At 36.5% G+C, this 23,978-nt stretch overlaps 2 protein-coding genes and 1 long non-coding RNA gene across 7 annotated transcripts in view; 2 read left to right on the forward strand and 1 right to left on the reverse strand.

Annotated features, from left to right (window-relative positions):
- LOC136249526 (tripartite motif-containing protein 2-like) lies at positions 1 to 10,632 on the forward strand. Of its 3 annotated transcripts, none has more exons than XM_066041567.1 (6): positions 1 to 130; positions 4,559 to 7,324; positions 8,193 to 8,356; positions 8,405 to 8,565; positions 8,739 to 8,840; positions 9,967 to 10,632. In XM_066041567.1, exon 2 carries the CDS (start codon positions 4,572 to 4,574, stop codon positions 6,189 to 6,191), a length of 1,620 nt encoding a protein of 539 aa, XP_065897639.1. In that variant the 5' UTR covers positions 1 to 130; positions 4,559 to 4,571; the 3' UTR covers positions 6,192 to 7,324; positions 8,193 to 8,356; positions 8,405 to 8,565; positions 8,739 to 8,840; positions 9,967 to 10,632. The 3 variants fall into 3 exon arrangements, with proteins under 3 accessions (XP_065897639.1, XP_065897638.1, XP_065897637.1); XM_066041566.1 differs by having other exon boundaries at positions 4,559 to 7,208; positions 7,261 to 7,324; positions 8,193 to 8,565; XM_066041565.1 differs by having other exon boundaries at positions 8,193 to 8,565.
- On the reverse strand, positions 9,478 to 16,376 carry LOC136249527 (uncharacterized). The gene is made up of 3 exons (XR_010698246.1): positions 16,295 to 16,376; positions 15,272 to 15,373; positions 9,478 to 9,813 (listed from the first exon to the last, which is right to left on the reverse strand). It is a non-coding gene; the product is annotated as an uncharacterized lncRNA (long non-coding RNA).
- Positions 16,376 to 23,978, forward strand: part of LOC136249524 (tripartite motif-containing protein 2-like) — a 16,310-nt gene continuing 8,707 nt past the window's right edge. Inside the window, exons 1-2 of one of the 3 annotated variants that reach the window (XM_066041564.1) lie at positions 16,376 to 16,529; positions 22,478 to 22,592. The gene's annotated coding sequence lies outside the window, so the exon portion shown is untranslated. The remainder of the gene's footprint in view (positions 16,530 to 22,477; positions 22,593 to 23,978) is intronic. The other 2 variants (XM_066041563.1, XM_066041562.1) reach the window with 2 other exon arrangements.

Genomic DNA, 23,978 nt, shown 5'->3' on the forward strand with positions numbered 1-23,978 from the left:
CCTCGATCATGCCTGCTCTTTATTTGGAAAGCGGATGATTACGAGTAAATTTAGAGCATAAATTTGTGGTTGCATGCTTTACAGCGCGCTTTGTTAAGAAGAGTGTAGGTGCCGTGGTGTACAATTTTGGGTGAGTGAACTGTTTATAGTCGTTTGATTCTATGATTGTATCATCATAATACCTTTTATCTATAATATCATGTGGGTATCAGAAGCAACCAGCAAAGTTGTTGTTACTCGCAGGGCCGCCCACAGGGGGGGGGGGGGGGGGACTGGGGCATTTTGCCCCAGGGCCCCAGCCTGAAAGGGGCCCCATGAAGGGCCCCCCGAATACCTGTTTAAAAGATCGATATACTCTAATAGAGCAGTCAGGTCTAAATACTCTAATAGAGCAGTTACAGTATTCTTCAGCAAACTTATAGATAAGGAGATGCGGTTGGTGATGGGTAGTTATTGTCATTCCAAGCAGGTTGTGACCTTTTTTTTTTTTTTTTTTTTTTTTTTGGTCTTCACCTTACAACTTAGGTGAAGGGCCCCACTTTAACTTTTTGCCCTGGGCCCCTTAATTTCTCTGGGCGGCCCTGGTTACTCGTGTAACAGTAAATGTGGGTGTATTTTATGGTAAAATTACCAATTACTAGAGACACAAGATGAATCATGATGAATAGGGGATTTATTCCTCTACTGCACATTGTTAGTCACGTGACACACAATGAAACCTGGAATTAGAATATTTATGACCAACCTATAGTGCAAGTCGTCAATTATTGGCACTTGTAAACTATAGAGGCTACAGAGTATAGGAGGCTACCAAGTTCCACAATGGGCTATTATATCCTCTAAAACATTTCTTAGAATCGTTTTTATTCGGTGATTATCACTATACAAGCTATACTGGGTAAGCATGGAATTGCGTAAAAATAATTGTATATTGAAAACCAGTATGCTTTTACTTCTAACCTGAACGGCTGGACTCATCTTCGTAAAACTTCTGTGAAATGAAGTTATCCAAGGACTGTACCTCCCATAAAATTTTGCAAAGAACCAACAAGGCATCATGGAGTTACACACAAAATCGCACATTGTGCCAATAATTGGTCAATCACGAAGTACAGTTGCCAATAATGGGTACCCCATGCCGATAATTGACATACAATAGGCATCGCAATTTTCCTTATAACAAGATGCTCACTCACATGAGATAATTAAAATTTGGTTTGCTTAGAGACAAAGCACTGCTCTGTTGAGTGGTTCAAACCGGAAGTTCATACGTCAATGAATTAATGAATTACAATTGCATGATGAAATGGTGCCGATAATTGGCGACTTGTGCTACAGGAAAATTTATTGTACCATGTGGGCAGTAAAGTAAATCAATGGAATGGGAACTGTTTGCACAGAATTCTCAAGGTCAAAGAAGTTACGCGATCTCTGGTGTGTGACCGACAGAAGGGATTCTTTCATGATTGCTTGATCCAGCGGACTGTGCAAAGCAAAGCTTGATTAAGCAACATATATAACTTAAAACCTTTTCTTTTGTTTGAAAGCTAATTCAAAGTCTAGGCAGGGATATACACGGTCTGTGTATTTCATGGTTAGGCAGGATTTTTGCTTTTTAAATTTCATGGATGTCTCGTAGACCATGATTTCATGTTTTATGTTTTGCGTAAAAAGTCATGGATCACTGGCTTCCCAACTTCTGTTATTGATTCAAAGATTTTCGTTCTTGATCACATGACTACAAAGGATCTGGATTGATTTTTACTTCAAGAGTCATACCGACAACCATTTGCAAGGGTGTCTGAGCCAAGAAGTAGCAACGTAGTGGCAATCCCTTTTGGGGAATGATGACCAAGGCAGTAAACACAAGAGGTGATTAGATCAAGAATTTCACATGGAGAAAGCCAAACATCTTTGTAGATGTGATATCCATGTGTAGCTCTAGCATCAAAACTAAACATCGCAGTCATTTCATTGCTGTGCATGTATTGACACTTGTAGCTCATGTGCAGACCATAAATTTTCACGATAAAATTACTAACCACGAAAACCATGAAAATTACATACCACAAAATTTTCAGGTGTACGATATAAACTTTTGCATTCAAACACAATTAACTTCATGATCACATGTGTGGATTTGTCATCTGGTATTATTGTCAGTGAAGTTAATTGATTAATTGAACAACTGATGAAATTAATAATTAAAATAAAAGAACTGCGGGGGCAGTGGAGAAGGAGGACAAGGGGGGCTGTATCCCTAGTCAAAGAAATTATGGAGGGACTTAGCCTTCCTCTAAAATTATTTCTAGCTGTCATTGAACAATTGTGCTGATCAAATACCTGACTACAAATGCTTAGCTACCTGCAATTCCAGTAAATCAACTAGCGATGCATCAAGATCAATATACCCTAATAGAGCAGTCACTCTACTACAACAGCAAAACAATATTAAGACTGAAGATTCAAGAGGCTACAGGGATAATTCTCAAAAGGTTCGTACCTATAATCAGTCAACTGGATACTAATATAAATGCCTTGAGATTGAAATACCCTAATAGAGCAGTCATTCTAATACAACAGTCAAGCTATTATTAATCTATACCAAAGCAGCCAAGCTGTGAAAAAAGGGTGTGGCCCCGACAAATCCAGAGTGAAAAAAAAGTAAATTCTAATACCCTGTAGGTTTGACAACATACAGGGCTGTATTGGTATTATTATTTGTGAACGGTTGTTAATAATTTATCGTATTCAAACCACAATTGATAACATGATTTACCTTCATACTCCACATACGTGTGCCAAATTTCAAGGTAATTAATAATGTATTTGCACTTTATTTCAGCTTTGGCAAGTGTGCAAATAAAAGAAAGAGAAAAGAATGAAAAAAATAAAGTTTTGTATCTCAGGATTCCTGGAGTAAATTTGGCATATGGACTACTGAAGTTGGAGGGTATAAATCATCTTGTATCATAAAAGCATCACGGAGCTACACATGTGTGAAAATCATGTTGTTCTTCCTGTCAATAACACACTAGTGTGTTGTTCTTCCTGTCAATAACACACTAGTGTGGTACACCGGCTTCCTTGACACACCAACAGACATTCTGATATATGCTATAATCACTCTCAGGGTCTAATTTCAAAATTTCCCCCCAGGGAGGGGGATCAGTTTCAATATAGAAAACAAAACACTCTTGAGTCTGATATTGCACAGTTTGAGGAAAGTCCATGAGCGATGCAAACGTTCAGCGAAACAGCAAAAGGCACCGGTCAGGCTAAATAATGCCAAAATGAAGCCCAATTACTGTATGTTTCATTGCTTATCTGAAGGCATTAGTTAGGTGGTTGTTGTGTCATGTTAGTCAGTTGGTCACAACTCATGTTTTGGGTTACTCTGAAGTAAGCCTAACCTTTTACCATAGATACTATACTAATAACACTAGATTGGAAGCTCTGTTTCGCGTGCCAGCACTCCTCGTTGTACCGGAAGTAATTAATTTGACAGTTGCATCATGCCATTAGTTATGTTGCTATCTTGGTTGCTATGCTCTATTATCACAAGATGGGATTTATCTCTTGTTCCACGAGCTGTAAGTTGGTACATACAAAACAAAGAACTGTAATTGTTACACTAAGCCACACTCGAATCACTTAGCTCCTCCATAATTTCAGTAATTGTCTGGAGGATGCTTAGAAATACCCGAACAGGTACACAAACTATGTCACTTGTCATGTGGTTAACACTAAAAATTTCTGGAAAAGGCATTGAACTGTACCAAAGCGCGGCAGTGGCCCTTTGGAATTTTAATACAATGGCATTAGTTTTCACTGTATGTCTTCAAAGACTTGGCAAAGAGTGCAAAATACGGTTTCGTAGAATTCCCCAATTTACGTTGTGCTACAAGACAATTTGAGCTTAATTGCACAGAAATACTCGCTCATATATCATCCTATACTCTTACCTCAGTTCTTCACTACCCTTAGCTAAGTTGGTATTGAAATAACCAGACTTTTGTAGCCTTCACCAACTGAAAGGCAAGTCCGCGAAACTATGAGGAGTGCTTATTTGGAATGTACACGCTATATTGAGTCCGTGAACGGAGCTTCCAATCCTGCGTTATTAGTATAGTATCTATGCTTTTACCAAGTTGTCACAAAGGGAAGGTGAGGTTGCACGAAAGCAAACTTTCACAATCCCTATACAAATTGGCACTATAGTATATACCATACTGTATCACTATGGTGATAGCTCACAATCCTATTGACATTCTCTCCTGTTTTGATGCTTATATAACCATGTGGCTATCTCTTTACTGTGTGCACACAATTGATCTGAAGTTTATGGTGATACAAAGGTGTAGTAGCCATATTTGTAAATACGTAGTTCTTTCTTTATTAAATGCTGTATGAACAGGACAGTTGGAACATCATAATTTTTATGTTTTGTATGCAATTTCAATCACCTCATTTAAAGAAGTATCATATATACAGCTAGGTAGCATTACAGTTCTATTTGGTGAACACCGTACATAGCTATATGCTTCTTTACATGCAGACAACCAACCACAATGGATGTCAAAAATATAGCAAAAGAAACTGACGATAAAATCGAAGAAATGATCAAGAAACTAACTGAAGCTCATGACAACATAGAGGGTATGATGAAGAAGATACAAGAACAAGGTGATGAAGTGAATGAGGAAATTGATCAACATTATGATGAACTGGTTGAGAAGTTAATGAAACAAAAAAATCAAATAAAACAACAAGTTAATGACATAGTGACACAAAAAAAGAAGGCACTTACAGTACAGCTGGATTCAGTAGAGCAAGTACAAGTGGAAATGGAAGGTCTTAAAATGAAAAATGATTCCCTAGAGAAGGCTTCAGATAATGAGTCATACCTAAAGCATAAGCAATATGTTACCAACTGGTTGCAGAAAATAGAGTGCGCTCATGAGAAAGCAACTCAACAGCCTGTGGAGATTAACAACATTACATTTAAACCTTCCAAGTCTGGTTTTCCTGAATTTTGTCATCTATGTATAGGTTCGATTTTAGTTGAACCAGGTCATGAATTGCTCATTCCAAAATACGTTTGTGTAAACAAAGAAACTACAGCTACACTTCTCACTCAAGGCTTAGGAAACCCTATGTACAAAGGAAATAAGCAGGTTTCTGTGCATCTAGAAACTAGTATGGGAGAAGTGACAACTGCTCAAGTTCAGGACAACAGTGATGGTAGCTATACTGCTTCATTTGTTGGTAAACAAGTTGGAAATGCAAGGTTAAAGGTGTCTGTTGATGGGAAGCAAATTAAGGGTAGCCCGTACAGCCTTGTTGTATGTAGGAATTATGAATCCTTAAACATGCCTAATAACATTATAGAAGGTGCCAAGATCTTGGGTCAGCCTCAAGGTATTGCATTTGGTTGGTGTGGCATGTATGCAGTAGCTGACCAGATGTATCGTAAGGTGTGCTTATTTGATTGCCAGAATCAGCTAGTCAGAAAGATAGATAAAGACGTCAACTATAATGTTATGTTGATTGCTTGCAATAGAGTTGCATTTGATGCTGATAATTGCTTGTACGTGACCGGTAGTAGTGCTGTAAAAAAGTTTGATATTCATGGCAACTGCTTACTACAATTTGGAGGCTCTGATTCAGGTGATGGTCAGCTAATGTCTTCACAAGGTATCACAACTCACAATGGTAGGGTATATGTTGCTGATCCTAGTAACAAACATATAGCAGTGTTCAAGTGCAATGGCCAGTTTTGTATGTCCATTGGCTCTGGTCAGTTATCTTATCCCTATGATGTGACAGTTAATGTCAAAAGCCAGTTGCTTGTTGCTGACTATAGTAAACATTGTGTAGTCATTTTCAATCTTGATGGACATTTTATTGGTACATTTGGTACTGAATCTACTTACACACCTAACATATACAATCCTAACAGCATTGCTACTGACACGAATGGCTTCACCTTTGTAACAGATAGACATTATCGCGTTGTTGTCTTTGATCAGTGTGGAAACTTCATCCACTCCTTTACTGGATCTTGTGGTCCTAACTATGATAGCAGCATGACTTACGGCTATGTTTACACTGTAGCTGTCAGTCCTGATGGAACCGTATTTGTTACTGACCGTGATGCCAAAACAATTCAAATATTCTCTGACTATTGAACTGATTTCGAATGCTGATGTAGAGATAGCTAATAATATTATTGTTGATGTAATACATAATTGAATAATGTATAGCCGGTCTTACAGTGTTGTGGGTACATACTGGCAAGGGGACAAGCAAGGAAAGGGTCAGCTTCCTCTTTGTATTTCTAAAAGTTATACTTTAATGACATCTTTGCATTTAATTAGTATGTTATATATATGCTCTTTATAAAACAAATACTGTCGAAAAGATTGATGTCGTCTAATATATAAACTGAAAATACAGGAAAGACTCTGGTTGTAAACTAAGGTACTGTGCATGGAATCAGATCACACATCCATATAACAATGGCTTACTACATTTAAAGGATGTTTATGGTACAGCCCATGCATGTGCCATTAGATGATAATGGTACCTGGCAGTAAACTGCATCAGAATTGTTAATGTAATGCAAGAATGATCACATAAATAGGTTTACATAATGCTGTGCTCACAAAGGGTAGCAGCTGTTTCTGTAAAGGAAAAAGTGTGCAGGTGTAATCTTCAAGAGAAGTAACAGTTGAGTACAGTTAAGCACAACACTGACAGTACTACTGCCTTGTTTGTCGGTAAGAGGCATACTAGAGGGTTTTTTTGTGGTTCCAAAATTCCTCTGAAATTTGTATATACATACTTGTGCAAGAACACCAAATGTTGAAATTTTGACACTAGAAATAGTTTTATTATTTCTCTGTTGCAGTATATAAATCCATGCAAAAACAGCTGCAACCAAGTTGGTATGTTAATAATGGCTGTGTACATTATTTTAGGCTGCCAACTTTGATTTCACAACTCTTCACCAAGGCCAATTCTTTTTCTTTCAGTGTGGTCGTTTGTTTGTTCTTCAGTTGCAGGTGTGTAATAACAGGAGCTCCTGTAGGATACAAGGAGACTTAGAATGTGGCTGTGCTACATATATAACTAACTGAATTCTTTTGCCGTCACATCCTAAGGTTGGGGTGGTAATTATTTAGATCTGTTTGTTACATTAGCAGGTATGAGAAGTTACTACGTTCGTGTTGCTACTCTACCAACATGTTGCTGCAGAAAAGCTTTGATACCAACTTTGTTCAGAGGAGGCATACTAACTTCGTTTAGAAGAGGCACGAAGGCAAGTTATAAAGAGCTAGTGAGCAGTTATGATATACACTACTCTAATAGTACAGTCACCACCACTAATATACTATGCGTGGATGTTAAGTCAGTTTTTTAAAACTGCACTTGTTAGCAATATATGACTCTCACTAAAACTGAGTGCATAGATAGCTAGACTCATCCCCTTGGATCTGCCCCTGATGTATAGCAGCTTACAACAGTTACAGAGTTAATTGTTATATCATAATAACTGTTTCAGATTGTGAATTGATTTGAATAAAGTATGTAGCTTCATAATTAAGCCTCTGAGAAACAGTGTTGGTGTAACCTTTCTGCTGTTATGTATTCTTTCTATACAACCCTAACCTTTTCCCTCTAGTTCTTTGTAGTTTTCTCTCACTGTGTTGCTTTTCATGTTATATACACTGTGTACCTATCTTATTCAATCACCAACATTTTCTCTCTTAGTGCTTTTGTACCAACTGCTGCATGTATTCTGAATTCTAATTGTGGATTGAAGATGAAGCCACCTTTATTAGTTTTCTGCAAATTGACCGACTCCATGTATTGAGCTGCTTAGTTTTCTCACTACTATAGTGGTGAATCTTTTAAAACAATTAACTAGTGCTAATATTAAATCTGCATAATATTTTAAATTGTGGGAACCCTGAAGTGATTCTAGTAAACTATTTATAACCACATCAGGCACCATAGCTATATCATACACTTAACTAAGTCTGTTTTGATCTTATGCATGGTGGCTTTGCTTTTGTGTGTGTGTGGGTGCGTGCGTGCGTGTGTGTAGCTAGCTACGTAACTACAATACTAAAAACTATATATTTGTGGAACTATGTTCATTTAATTACAAAAGCATCTTGTTTCAGGATTATTCCACCAATTTGGTTTAATTGCAGACACAGTTGCGACTGATCCGAGATTTAGATACCTCATTTGTGCAAAAACTGAAGAAACAAATACAAGATGACCCATATGGTCCTGGGGTAGCAGCAGTAGCAGTTCTTTGCATTGGTGTGGATTTTTCAGATAGGTATATAGATTTGTACCAATATGAAGTGTTAGGACAACACACTACTAGAGCAAAGGTTGAGTTATTTAAGAAGAATCCTGATAACTCGCAATTTGGCCAAATACTTGCAGAGGTGTACATGCGATTGACTGACAAGGAGTCCTTAAGACTTGCATCTCGTCACAATGCTAACGGCCCATTTCATACACAAGATGACTCATAAAGACTATGTAAGTTGCACTGAAGTGATAGCTCATCCAGTCTTATGCTACAGACTTTAATTTGCAGTTATATATCACTATACATTGTGTACGATATTGACATAAACACTGCTAGTATATATACAAGAGTCTTTTGCATGATATAGCATACCTATATTCAATTTGTTTATATTTTATTATAGATCTAATCTTGCCATGCCATGTTGTTGAGCATGAGTGATGATGGAAATCCATCTCCCACAAAAGCATGGAAAGACGTTTGTAAGGAGTGCATCTTACTATCTGTAAGTACTATAATACACTGGGCACTACCCTAAGGAAGAACTAAACATAAGTTTTCTTTAAGTATTTAATGTAAATTCTGCCAATAGCTCAGACTGACTAACTAATTATTTAACTAAGCTTGCTAATAATTTGGTAATGAAGTGATGCATTGACTTCAAAAGTAAGTTCCACATAGTAACCAAATTTTCTACTGTTATCATACATAGATTATAGTTATACATTTATATACTGTATACATACTGTAACTGCATGTACATACCTTTAAAGTATTGAATTTCCTGAAGCAAGTGCATGCAGGCATGTTTTACATTGAAGTACATGTAATGTTGACTTTTGTACACAAAAAGCAACAACAATTGTTTATTTAATTAGAGCACAAAATTATGATTTTGTTCTTGTATACTTGCACTAAATTTATGTACCATGAATGAATGAAGAAAATTTGGCGATTTGACAAAATCAAGAAAATTTGCTAAGCTTTATTCACCAACTATAGCTATTTATTTTATATTGTTCAATATTTTGGCTGTATGGTCGGTATGTAAGTCCACCAAACTTTGATTCACCAACCTGCTTTACATGCCAATTCGCCGCACTTAAGTCTGGTCAAACTTTCACCATATATGGTAAAGCAGCTAATAGCAATTGTATAGTACACATACAGCATTTAAAGTAACGCACAAATTAAAACAAAAAATTACATCACAAAAATAAATTAAAGAAAATTACTCCTCAGGGTTTATTATATGTATACAACCAAGAGTTAATAATAACCATCTAGTCTGCACATTGCTACATACACTAAAATAATTACTTCTTCCATATAATGCTCATGCGCACTCATCATCATGTGTATGCAGCTATGGTGCTAAATTTTTAAAGTAGCAATGCAATAAAATTGGTGCATCTCTAAGACAAACATGGAACTGTCATTGTGATTTCTTAGGTTATCTTGAGCTCTTTAATCTGTTCCTATAATAAGAAACACAAGTGATATGCTTTAATTCTTCATATACTTCAGCATGTCAGGTGTACTACTATACATGACACACAGTACCATACATATATGTGTGCGTGCATAGAGTGTGTCATAACTAATCAATCAAAATTATTTTAATATTAAAGGAATTTTCAAGAACACAATGTGAAAACATTTTCACACAAGCATCATTTGCACAAGAACTGTGGGACCTAGCAATACAGGTCATTGAATTGTATGAAGATGGCAAATTAAAGAGGCTGTCAAAAAAGATATGACGTCAAAACCAGAATTTAAGCAGCATCATTTCCAGTGCCTACACAACTTAAAGCCATCATTTCAAAAAGTTTTGGGGAAAGTTGTGAAAGACCATTTACCCTTGAAGGAAATGAAACAGAAGGCCAATGACTTAAGGGCTCTGGAAAATACCCGAAAAGCCTTTACTAAATGCACACATTTGTCATGGGAGGAGAGTGCGGAAAAGTATCCCTGGCATACTAAAGATGACAGGCTGAAGTAGTTCCTAGGATTGAACTTTGCAAAGAGTGTCCCTCAGACTTTTGTTGATTATTGTAAGGCAGCCATGAAGAGGTCTCATCTACAAGGTGCCAGCAGCAACACATATATGAGCAGTTGTGACAGCAGTAGGAAGTATCAGTGGAGGCACTACAAATGTCATTCCTTCATACTCAGAGCAAATCTGATAATCAGTTATGTTCCAACGTTGTCTGATCATCGGTGTATAAACATAAAAGTATTTACATTTTACAGACATGGACAGAGTCATCAGTGAAAGAATTGATATTAACTTGCAGACAATTAAATATTGTGGACCATGTACTGCAACAGTATAACATTGCTATTGTGTGCCCATCACGGTGCCAAAGGCCATTAGCTGTAGCAGCGATTGCAACAATGCTTCGATCACGTTGAGACAGTGTTTTACTATGATCAAAGCGTATCTTGTTCAGGTAAACTGTCACACATCATTATAATAGTTTTGTTAATGTAACTATAATAATTCTTGAATAGGTGCTGGGTATCAGCTGGTTGATGCTGTTGGGCTTGTTGTCTTAGGCCATTTTTCTATAGATGGTCAGCTAAAGCAAGAGCACTATACTGAGAAACATCATAATACAGTATGTCAAAAAAGACCTTATGACTCAAGTAATAAAATTGCTATCATTTACAGGTCAAATGATCCTTGACCTGGCTACTGATGAAGATTGTTGAGGTACACATATTCAAGTATGCTATATGCACTACAGTGAATCCTGTCTCATTAAGATCACCAGGTCCCTAGCAGTATTTTAATGCTTCACAGAGCTGCTAAAGGTTTTGGCATTGCAGCAGTTATAGCAAGGAATAGTTACTCCATCAATATAGTAAGGAATAACAAATTTGTTACTCCATCAGTTATAGTAAGGAATAACAAATTTGTTATTCCAGCAGTTATAGTAAGGAATAACTACTGTTATTCCAGCAGTTATAGTAAGGAATAACTACTGTTATTCCAGCAGTTATAGTAAGGAATAACTACTGTTATTCCAGCAGTTATAGTAAGGAATAACTACTGTTATTCCATCAGTTATAGTAAGGAATAACTACTGTTATTCCAGCAGTTATAGTAAGGAATAACAAATTTGTTACTCGAGTACTGTAAGCAATGAATTAACAAATTGGTTAATATAATGCATTTTTTAACCTGCAGCTTGTACTGGAATTGCAGCACTTGGGAATGGGCACAATTACATTGGTGTTGTAGAGAAACAGGAAGTAGCTACTGAAATTCGTAAAAATATTGATGAAATGGTAGCACAGAATAAATCTGATGAATTCGAAGATGATACTAGAGATTCAGAAGATAATAATTGACAATGTTATGACAAAATAGTTATGTGTACATTATGATAATAATGCTAGTTTTGTTACTGTCAAGCTGGAAAAATGATTGTTGCAATATTTACTGTTAAATAAGCATTCCTTATGGTAATGAACAAAGAAATAACAGAACAAACGATTACTTTAAATGCCATACATAAAATGATAGAAAATATTGTAGTCAAATAACAAATCAGAATAGGAAACAAGAAATCAGAACCAGTTGTAAGCTTTAGTGTGTGCTTATGGATATGCAACAATCTGAATCAGTTTGCAACTGAATTTCTACTTATTATGCCCTGAAGTTTCATATACTTAATGCTTTTGCCTTCTATGCCAGAAAATCATGCTGAAATAGTAGAGTTACATGTAACTATATAGAACAAAATTATATCTGTAAATACCACACATTCCCTCACAATGTGTAGGAGATGATAGTTTACTTCATTGTGCCACATACCACAAACTCTGGTAAACATTTCATTGGAGCATAAATGTCAGATAAATTTCACAACAATTTAGTGAGTAAGCATTATTATAAATGAGTTGAAATTCAAACTTGTTTCTAATTCCATGATTTCCATCCATGAGTTACTAAATGTCGTAGTTATTGTGGTGGTACTTTTTTTATTAAATACTGATATACTTTTGTCAACTCAAGTGGGGTGTTTATACTAAATGAATGGTACCTGTCTGGGGTCCTCCACTTAAACAATCATAGTTAGCACGTCTACAACGATTACAGAACAGGTGCATTTGTGTCACTAAGTCTTTAAGGAAATATGATCACATTTCAGGGAATCGTCAACAATTAAACTGGTTGCCCATCTCCAATCAAATTAAGTTTAAATCTACTTGTGCCGTGTTTCATTACTATCACAATAACAGTAAACCATGTTTTGTTATTGATCCACCAATCTTATTTGGACCACAACATAGTTATCATACACATTGTAAGGACAGCTTTGCTAACCTGCAAAATTGTCATCTCTCAGCCTCCATCAAATACCTTTTCCGTTCTTCTGCCACTTCTTGGTGGAATTCTCTCACTGATGCCACATGTGTTACTTGTAATTCTGTCAAGGACTTTTGCTTAAATAAGCTTGGCTTTTACTTAAATAAGCTTGTGTAGCGGTATGATTGTTTATATTATTGTATGTGTAACATAGTTGTTTAGTGGTAGTGTTTTGTACTGTGTTTATTGTTGTGTGTCTACTCTGATAGGGAAGAACGGCTTTTGCCGACTACTGTGAGGTTAAAATAAAAATCAATCAAGTGGCAGAATTGCCTCCTGGATCACACGAGTATCTCACGGCATGCATGTGCGTTAAGTCAGGAATGCACTTACACAATATTTGGGACAATTTGACCTTTGTACCCTTGCATGCACACCCATTGTTTTCACCTAATGGAGTGTTCCATATAATAGCACCTCAGTCTTTAGCCTGATCCTAATACTATGCTAGCATAAGCAGCCTATATCCTAACATGTGCTTAAAATGTCAGGTTGCAATTTTTTTTTTGGTGAAAAATGTTACCAGATTTAATCTCAGATCATACTGGCACAGTTTTCAAAAATTTCCTGCCCCTAGATTTGGCTAAGTGTGCATGCAACAGAGGAGCCTGTCACCAAAATTCCTGGAGCATATTGAATTTATTTGGTTAATAATCAATAGATTAACATTTAAAGGGACACGCCCCCAAAAGTACGTAAAATGCTTAAAATGGTGTAAAAGCATGGTGATTTTCGTGTATTTTCGAAGCGCCCACAACATTGCATAGAGGTACCAACAATAAACGGTCTGCTAATTACTCACATACTTCTAAGGAATACTCCACCTTATTTTCATGGCTGTAGCTGCAGTGGATACATGGGCCCCAATACAGTTTCTGAACCCAGTTCATCATTTTGCCCAATGCGTAATGTATTGTGGGATTCACCCGTTACCAAGACTATATATGGGAATTCACCTTAATTAAACTAATTAGTTTAAACACAAAAAATGGTCTGGAACATTGTGTACATGAATAATACTTCAGTAATTCAAGGGAATTGTATGAAGAGTTGTTGCCCTAGTGCGGGCCATTCAGTTTAAAGACAAAAGTTAAGGAGAGCCGCTTCGAGAATAGTGCCGTGTGAGTAACTTAGTTTAGAATGGCTTTGTTCTAGTTTCTGTAGGCCTATATAAACAAACACCATGTTTCCCAAACCAACTTTTAGTGGGTTTCTAGTGCATTTTTGACCTTACCATGTCTGTAGATATGCGGAATTCTGCTAAATTCAGTAAATTTTATTGGGTTCGCAATCTCAATGGCTATTTTCAATATGGCCATAGATATATAAACCCCAGGTATACCTGGGGTTTATAAATCTATGCTGGAATCGCCCTTGTGTCATATACATCTTGAGCTAAATGGCTAAATGCTATGGCCTATGGGTTCAATTTTTTTTCATTCGTCAGGAATACTATAGATCATAAACAACCATTTACAAGAGTTAACTCATTTAAATATTCCTTTTACCAGATGCAATTAAATTGTGAAATAAATTACCAGATACTATAATCAATTGTATACAACATTACAAAACTTAAAGATCTAATTAACAGTTAATAATATTTGTACACACACCACACCTTATATGTACGCCAGTTTACACTCGCTTGCTAAGTTCTGTACATTACATATAAGGCCACATAAACTTAAGTATTAAATTCTCATCCCAACCCGCATCACCGTTTTTTCTTACCTCATCAAGGATTTTTTCACTACTGGTGGATTAGTGCAGCCATCCAGCACTTTTATAGTTGGTACCTTGCAGCTAGAGTAGTCTAATAGCCTGTTTACACTAGCCATCTAGTTTGAACTATCTCATATCAGAGCGATTTCCAAGTAAGTGTAAACACGTACCATATCGAACCGAAACATGTCGAACCGCTCTGAAATGGACCTGCTAAGAAAACTGCATTCTGAGTCATTTTAGGCCATCATTAGAGTAGGTGCTGGTATTATGGGTCAGAGGGTATTGTGGGTCACATAGCTTTAAATAAATTTAATAGGTTTTTGATAATCTCTAGAGTTGCTGCAAATGTTTCCATAACATTTATCATAATTCGACATGACATGATGACCTTATGAACATAGTGACTCATAATACTCCCTTATGACTCGTAATACCAACATTTACAAGGCTTCAGTGAAAAGATCAAACACCCAATACATGGCAAGTAAATGTTTTGAAATTTTAGGATAGTGTAGCATATGGTTACACCTTTCCTTACAAGTAGCGTGAAATATTGGGGTCACTGTATTAAGTGATAGCAGTGCTTTTAACTTAAGTGACTCTTAATTACCACAGCCACTCTATTATATATTGCTTGTTTCCCGTCACCTAGTGCAGCAAAAGCGGGAGGTGATTAGTTATACAGTTGACGGCTCTGTCTAAGTACATGACTGCTCTATTAGAGTATCTCCATCTTGAAAGGTGCAAGATTACGCAGCCTGTTCAACAATAGTGGAGGGACTCCAAACCCGTATAGTTACCATACTGATATGTTTATATGTGTTTACCTTAACAGCTGAGTCATTTTGTGCCTCCCTCCATACTAATATTTTTTCCATCAACTATTACTATGTGGAATAGTTTACCATCATCGGTGGTTAAAGCTGAATCTTTTAATCAATTTAAGAACAACAATGTAAATTGTACATATAATATTAACACAATATAATAATAATAATAGTACATTCACGTGATCAATAATCAAATAATTACAATTTGGTGCGGCTATCTAAAAATTGATGCGGGCGGTGACGGGAAACAAGGAATAAAATGATGCCATATGAGGCTTATTTCAAGCCTCATCTCAAATGATGGCCTTAACTAGCTAATTCAGCTATCTAGTTAGTAAAAAAATAATCCGCCCTCTCGCACTGCTATTTTGAGTGCAGGAGCCGAAGAGAAACTACTGAATAATTAAGTTAGCTAGCTATGTGACCTAATCAGTAAGTAGCTAAATCAGTATAGTACGATACAACATCGTGCTGCACGTTTCGTGTTAAATAGACCTTGGAGAAGGAATCATAGGGACAGTATAACTGAAATGTTAGTGGAATTAAAATGGCCAACACTGGAAGATCGTAGGAAACAGGCACGTCTGATGCTGTTGTTTAAGTTTGTAAACAAGTTAATTTATGTTCCAAATCAGTATCTGCCAGTGTTATCTCCTGCAACAAGTACCAGGGCAAACCATCCCTTGAAGCTATTACAGTTGTATGCCAGAACAAATCGATATAGTAACTCTTTCTTACCAAGATCAATACCAGACTGGAACAATTTAGATATGGAAGATCTTGACAATATAGACTTACTTACTTTCAAAAACCGTTTGCAAAATGCATAGACACTAAAATTTTGTTTTTGTACATTAGCGATTTACCCAATGGGTTTTGCTAATCAATAATAATAATAATAATAATAATAATAGTAATTAATTCAGTAATAAATTATTTTCAGTTATAGACGTCTGAGTCGGCCTGACAAGTGTTTTTTGGGGGCACTGCATGAGGAATGTATCAAGTACTCATCTTAACCTCCCTCTTGCTTGTCCATGGCTTTACCCTCATCCGGCTGACTGATTTGCGCGAACTATTAGAATACACATGCGACCCGTCGTCGCATGCGTCAGTCTGGTTTTGTGGTTACTGTGTTAAGTGTGTCGAGTTAAAGTTAACTGATGATTCTTGACTATTCACCTTCACAAATAGACGTTAGCGAGTGTAAGCAGTATCGTAGTACTAGCAGTGGTACCTGCTTTTGCCGGTGCAGGTGAGGATTAATAATATGCTTGTTGTACTGAATCATACATGTACTTTTGTAAAGCAATATACACTCTTGTCTGTAATCCATCTAATTGATGCAGCATATAGCTATTCACAGTGTTGGGGTAATTACTTTAAAGTAACTCATTCCATATTAGCTACTATCAGCTACTTGCAACTAAGTTGCAGTTAGGCCCCTATTTGGTGATTATTAGTTTCTCATCCAGCCTTTCTAATTATTGTGATGCGGGCGGGAGGGTATTACCATTATACCATTATTTTATAATATTAACACACTAATGTACAGACCTTGTCCAAATTGTCTTTCTTTCTTCTACAAACTTTTCCTTCACCAGCTGATTCTACTTTTCGTGATCGCCAACTGTTTTTCTACAGTCAACTGAAAGCCTGCTTTGATGAAGTCGATAGAGCACGATTGCAACTGACACTGCAGCAATTTGTTAAGGAAAACAACAGTTCTCCTGGCGATATATAGCGCAGTGTAGCGTTCATCAACAAAAAATTATAACAGTTTGGTATCACGTGTTCTTCTGAGCATGCGCAGAGTAAATAATGGCTTACCTTGCGGTAGCTTAAGAAGGATGCGGGCGGTGGATGAGAAACTAATAATCACCAAATAGGGGCCTTACATATTACCCATATAATCCAACAACTGAATGTATTACAATATAATACTGTCAATAGCACCTTGACATAATTATTTTGAAATACGTCAAGCGATTAGCCAATAAAATCAGTATTACACTTAAGTTCCTTGACAAAAATCTGTAATACTAATGTGATTGGCTAAAATAGTGTGGTATGTTTCTATTAGAAGTAAATGTCCAACTTGACAACTAGTGTTATCATAGTGATAGATGCCCCATGGAATGGCAACAATATGGTTGCTTAGCAACGGTTGCTAAGAATTGGTCTTTTGCAGTTGTTACTTTTTTATTTCTGTTGCCTAGTAACAGTTGCTATGGTTGTCGGATTAATTTGCAATAGGACGAATGGCTGTGGTATTTGGGATTAATAGTTCTCGCATTGTAAACAGGAAGGAAATAGTGCTCGGCTTTGCCTCACACTATTTTACACCTTCCTGTTTACAATGCTTGCACTATTAATCCTGAATACCACAGCCATCCATCCTATTACATATACTAATAAAGTAACTATAATAATATTGCATATTATATTACTTTGTGTCCACAGCCTGAAGTTGTCATGTGTGCAACTACTAACTTATCATGTGATGATTGCATTGTTGGAATCTTGTATTCAAGAGAAAGAAACTGGTCAATAAGCTTCATTCATTAATTCAAGATGGGCCATATCAAAACATTTTGTGAATTTTTGGAAAATGTGCCACGCCCCTAAAAGTTCATTTCTAAAAACGTAATGTACGTGAGCTATTGGGAGATTAAACTTATTTTTCACTCTATCAGCTTATCGCTAAATAATGAAAACAGCTGTTATAAAAAAAAGTTAAATATTATTTATATCAGTATAAACCAACAAAACTATATCAAGACTCATGGTAGTGAGTCGTGCGGCCAAGAAACTACAAAGCGCACGCCCATATAAAAGACGCGCGGCCACTACTGTGAGTTATTTACGTGTAGGGTCAGTTTCACAATATTAGTCCTGGATTATGCAACATCTCTCAATGGATTTGTGTGGAGTTACATAATAAAAAAGATTTAAGAGTCGTCATCATCATCATTGTCTTGCGACCTCGCTAAAATATGAATAGGCATATTTACGCATATTTCACTTTATTTCTCTACCCTTTGTTGCACCTACCGTCATGTTAAACCTGCCAACTTACCCTTCTTTGTGCAGTCCATCCAGCACTGACACTATCTAATTCTGGTTTGTCCATACGTGTATTTTCTTCAATCAAACCTCTAATCCCTACAAAAACTTTTAAAGACACGATGTGGACACAAGCCCTAATGTCTGATAAACAAGTTGTAAAAGCATGTAGAACCGTAAGTTCCCTAGGGAAGGTGTTTTAAGCAGAAATCTTTTAAACTCCATTTAGTGCCACGCCTCATGCGTGCGTTGATAATTGGCAGATGTCTTATAAACAAAGTGTGAAAGCGTCAAGAACGTAGCTCACTAGAGAAGGTGTTCCAAGCATTCTTGTTGCCACACCACACATGGTGTATTAAAATAACTTGTGTGTTCTGGTGGTGCTCAAACCAGCTTGTTACATAGTATTACCCACCCTAACAGCAAGTAGTCACTCCCATTGTGGCTTTCATCATGCATGTCACTTAATTAATACACATGTTTCAATAGTCAGAGTAAAGAAAAAAAGGCGGCCAAATTACCAGCCAATTAGAGTTACAAAGAATTAATTTAGGATGTAGCAAAGGTGAATGTATAGAACACAGTTGAATGATTAAGATTCAATGTTGCAAGTTAATAATTGTAGTATATAAGTTGTATCAACTTAACTTTTATTCTTAGCCGCTTCAGATATCAGCTGTTTTGGTTGCCAGTTACTTTTATTTGCCTGTTTTACAGCCAAGGTATTCTTTGGTAATCATAGTCTGTTGTAGTAACATCATTGATTCTTGGCCACTCTAGATATCAGCTCTTTCAGTTACCCATTAATTTCATGGAGTGTTTTTCTACAGCTTATCTGTTTTACATGGGGTTATAGATACTTGTAGTTCCTTGGACGTGCCTTTACAGCAAAGGTTTTTTTTTGGGGGGGGGGGGGGGGGGTAACTTTTACATCTGAACTTTTGCTCCTAATGTGCATTTTTTTGCCCCAACTTTTTTGAGGTGAACCATCGCTGCCATAGAGATTGTATTGTGGGTTTTAGTGATGTTTCCTTGGCGATGTATATTTGATGCTCTAGGCCTAATACGTATAAATAACAGTGAAATACGTCGTCTGTGACATATAAAGGTTATCATAGTAACACCAGTATACAAGATGTCTGACGATTAAGGTCTGTTTTTATCGAGAATGGAGGCGAGCAATTCAGGCTGCTCAATTGATAGGGAACATTACTTAACTTTGTGTATGCTAGTACTGCCTAGAGCAGTATGTGGCTACTATATAGTAGCTGTACTACAGCTTTCATGTGGCTGATTATACTTAACGTTTCTTACCTATGGCTAGTTTTTATAATACATAGCTACATCAGCCATATACTAGCAAATCCTTCCTTCTCTCAGTACACACACACACACACACACACACACACACACACACACACACACACACACACACACACACACACACACACACACACACACACACACACTTTCACTGGATCCCAGTCCCCCCCCCCCCCTCATGAGACACATCCCACCCAGCTAGCCAAGGGACACTGAGGTGGGCTACATTGCAGGAGGATAGGCCACGTACAGTAGAAGAGACCTGAGTCCATTTCATATCATTTCATGTTTGTGTATGCATGGGGCCCAGTTGCTGGGTTGCAAAGCCAAACAACTCTACACACGTGCGCACGTACTAGCACATCATACTTATTCTATTTGTTTCTCACAACCCTTTTGCCTTGAAATATCTGACGTAGAAATGGACAGCATTTTGGATGATGACATCACAGTACCTAACACTATAGAAATTCAGAAGAAACCTCATAAGGAGATTGGGGATTGCTCAGAATAAAGAGGCTGAGTCTGTTGGTACATCCTCAAATTTGTTTGCAATAAAACATTTTTTGTGTAAACATTACAAACAGTTTTGTACATTGTTATCATTGTCTCCAGCATCCCTGTAATGTAATTAGGTAAAAGTATACTTTGTTGGGTTATGCACAGGAGGTGCCAGCTTGAAAGAAAATGTATCAGCATGTAACTGCCTAGGTTGAGAAACAGAGAATTGTTAAGAGTGGCATGAATAATGTCACGTTCTCAAGTCGGTTATTTTTTGACAGAATTGATACCATCCTAGAAACAATACATACATACATACATACGTACATTGCTAGAATATGATCCTCAGTCACATGCAACCACAGAGTAGTGTGTTAAAGAACACCCATGTGGGCATGGCAAGGAGTAAAATGCAATACTGTATACAAAGTTGTAAAATTGTACAGTTTACTTCAGTTCGGGTCTGGAGATAGCCACTCACACCATCATATCGTCTGAGAGGCTGTGATACAATTCTTTGTAGAGTTACTCACTCCAATTAACTGTTCATGGTTACAGTCTACCCTACAACTTCATTAAACATGACCGCCTTTCAGGCTTTCTATTATTTTGGACGGAGTGTCATTCTTCACATGGCTCTTCACAACGCTGTAACAGTGGAATCAGGCCAGACTGAAGAGTTTCCATTGTAGGTAGGCTAAAGTCTTTTACTGACAATCATTCTGTTTGGGGGAACTGTGATGTTAGTTTGTAACAAGCACTGAGGTCTGCTTGCGTTCGGTTGACTCTGCCAGTTCTGCCCTGCAGCTGCTTATAAACTGGCTGTAGTCAAGTCCTTCTACTTCGACAGTGTTATTTCATCTCTTTATCAGGCTCCAGTAGGCTCCCACCTGAGGTTGTGTAAATGGAAATAATTACGAACATTACGAAAATTTACTATAATGATTGAGTTTCTGTTTTAGTATTAATAGTTTCCATATGCTTCGCTACTTCGTTGTGGTTATAGGCATACTCAGCGGATTAGTAACTTGATTACTTGTAGTAATAAAATTACTTAATATTAGATTCGTTACAGCAACTATAATTACTTAGGTAATGTGTTACATTGGTAACTTGAGTTATATTACTAGTTTTTATAGCATATTATGTTATATTACTTAATTACCACAAAAAGTAATAATATTACATATCTCGTTACTTAAATAATGCGTTATCCCAGTACTGGCTATTCAAGTTTACTCTATGTGTACCATTGTACATTGATTATATCACACACCAGGCACTCGAAATAAACCAAGCTAGGTGGGTGGCTGACCCAGATTTTAAGTTGAGAGTCCTGATTTACATCAGGGAAAGAGCTGACAATATTATCATGTAGCTTGTACAGCGAACCACACAGTAACATGATAGCTATTGTGCACATAGCACATACCAGTACAGCTGGATTGATTATGAGTTAATACCAGCAGGTTAAAAGAAATAAATCACATGTACACATCAGTGTTGGGAGTAACGCGTTACATAAGTAACGCATTACGTAATATTATTACTTTTGTGGTAACTAAGTAATATAACGAAATACGCTATAAAAACAGGTAATATGACTCAAGTTACTTTACTTACAAATGTAACGTGTTACCTAAGTAATATAGTTCGTGTAACAAGTTAATATTATTACTACAAGTAACGAAGTTACTAATCTTGTTAGTTATCCTCTGAGTAATGCCTAACCACAACAAAGTAGTGAAGTCTAGCTTATTCATTTATGACCAAGATTTGCACATTGTCCAACAACGCAATCATGTCACGTGATAAAGTGGTAGTTTCACACGTGACAACTTAAGGCTGTGGACACAAAGTAATATAATATGTAATATTATTATAGTTACTTTATTTTATGAGTAATATGTAACTGTAACTAAATAGTTCAGTTGCAAGTAATATGTAATATGTAACTAGTTACTTTTACAAAGTAACTTCCCCAAAATTGTACACATACTGCACATTCCTTTCTGTTGTATGATACATAACTTAAGTTTGCTGTATTGAATAAGTAAATGTGAATAATCATCTTCTACTGATCACCTGCTCCACAGCTAGAAGAAACATTTTCATAGCTATAATATTCCCTGTATGCTTTTCACTACTTGCTAGTACATAACCTACTTCACTAATTTTGATGCAGTCACGTTATTTGCTGGCAAATATAAAAGAATAAAGATATATAAAAGTAAATTTGACTCAGCCCTAAAGCAGACCCATTTAGAACTCTTCTGCCTGGTGGTGGTAGCTAATACTGCCGATTTATTTTAGATAAATTCATTAATGCATAGTGCCACCAGCTACTACAAGGTGATAGACTGGGTAGCATTGGAATCTGATTGGCGTGCAATGCAGGGATTTAGTTCATAATGACAAACAGTGTTGGGCAAGTTACTTTGTAACAGTAACTAGTTACATATTACATAATTATTATTGCAACTGAACTATTTAGTTACAGTTACATATTATCCATAAAATAAAGTAACTATAATAATATTACATATTGTATTACTTTGTGTCCACAGTCTTAAGCTGTCACGTGTGAAACTACCACTTTATCATGTGACATGATTGTGTTGTTGGACAATGTGCAAATCTTGGTTTTAAGTAAGAAGCTGGTGAATAAGCTTCATTCAGTAGGCTTTGTTACTTCGTTGTGGCTAGGCATTACTCAAACGATAAGTAGCGAAATTAGTAACTTTGTTAATTGTAGTAATAATATTACGTAATATTAGACTCGTTACAGTAACTATATTACTTAGGTAATGCGTTAAATTTGTAAGTAAAGTAACTTGAGTTATATTACCCGTTTTTATAGCGTATTTCGTTATAACATTATTACTTAGTTATCACAAAAGTAATAATATTATGTAACCAACACTGATGACAAAATATACAAATAATGTAACATGTGTAACGAAAGAGATTTATTTATAGAATCATTTTGCATGTCTGAGTGCTATGCATGGTGAGTGGCTAGCCACTCCATTCCCCTTCCCCCCCACCCTCCTCAAAAAAAGTATTGACCAGAAACCAGCCTTTGTGGTGCCTTGGCAATATCAGTCAAGCCCAAAAATGCCTTCAGTACATAAGCTGAGATGCTTCCAATAGGTTGCCACAATCAGTGGCATAGCTAAGGTGGGTATTGGTAGGGCACAGGTCCAACCAATCAGTTCCAGTGCCTTACCCACTCACTGTATGTAGCTAGCTATAGCTAAATTATGCGATACAAAGTGCAATATGAAACCTCGTACAACTACATACGTAACTAATAACAATTGTTATGCAGTGTTGGGCGAGTTACTTTGTAAAAGTAACTAGTTATATATTACATATTACTTGCAACAGAACTATTTAGTTACAGTTATATATTACCCAAAAAATAAAGTAACTATAATAATATTACATATTATATTACTTTGTGTCTACAGCCTTAAGCTATCACGTGTGAAACTACCACCTTATCACGTGACATGATTGCGTTGTTGGACAATGTGGAAATGTTGGTGAAGCTGGTGAATAAGCTTCATTCAGTAGGCTTCATTACTTCGTTGTGGCTAGGCGTTACTCAGTGGATTACTAACGAGAGTAGTAACTTCGTTACTTGTAGTAATAATATTACGTAATATTAGATTCGTTACAGTAACTATATTACTTTGGTAACGCGTTACATTAGTAAGTAAAGTAACTTGAGTTATATTACCTGTTTTTATAGCGTATTTCGTTATATTACTTAGTTACCAGAAAAGTAATAATATTACGTAATGCGTTA

Source organism: Dysidea avara, chromosome 3 (genome assembly GCF_963678975.1).
Source record: "Dysidea avara chromosome 3, odDysAvar1.4, whole genome shotgun sequence".
Classification (NCBI taxonomy): Eukaryota; Metazoa; Porifera; class Demospongiae; order Dictyoceratida; family Dysideidae; genus Dysidea; species Dysidea avara.

Bases quoted from the DNA above. Each gene is read 5' to 3' on its own strand.
- LOC136249526 (XM_066041565.1), top strand. From the start codon at position 4,572: ATGGATGTCAAAAATATAGCAAAAGAAACTGACGATAAAATCGAAGAA.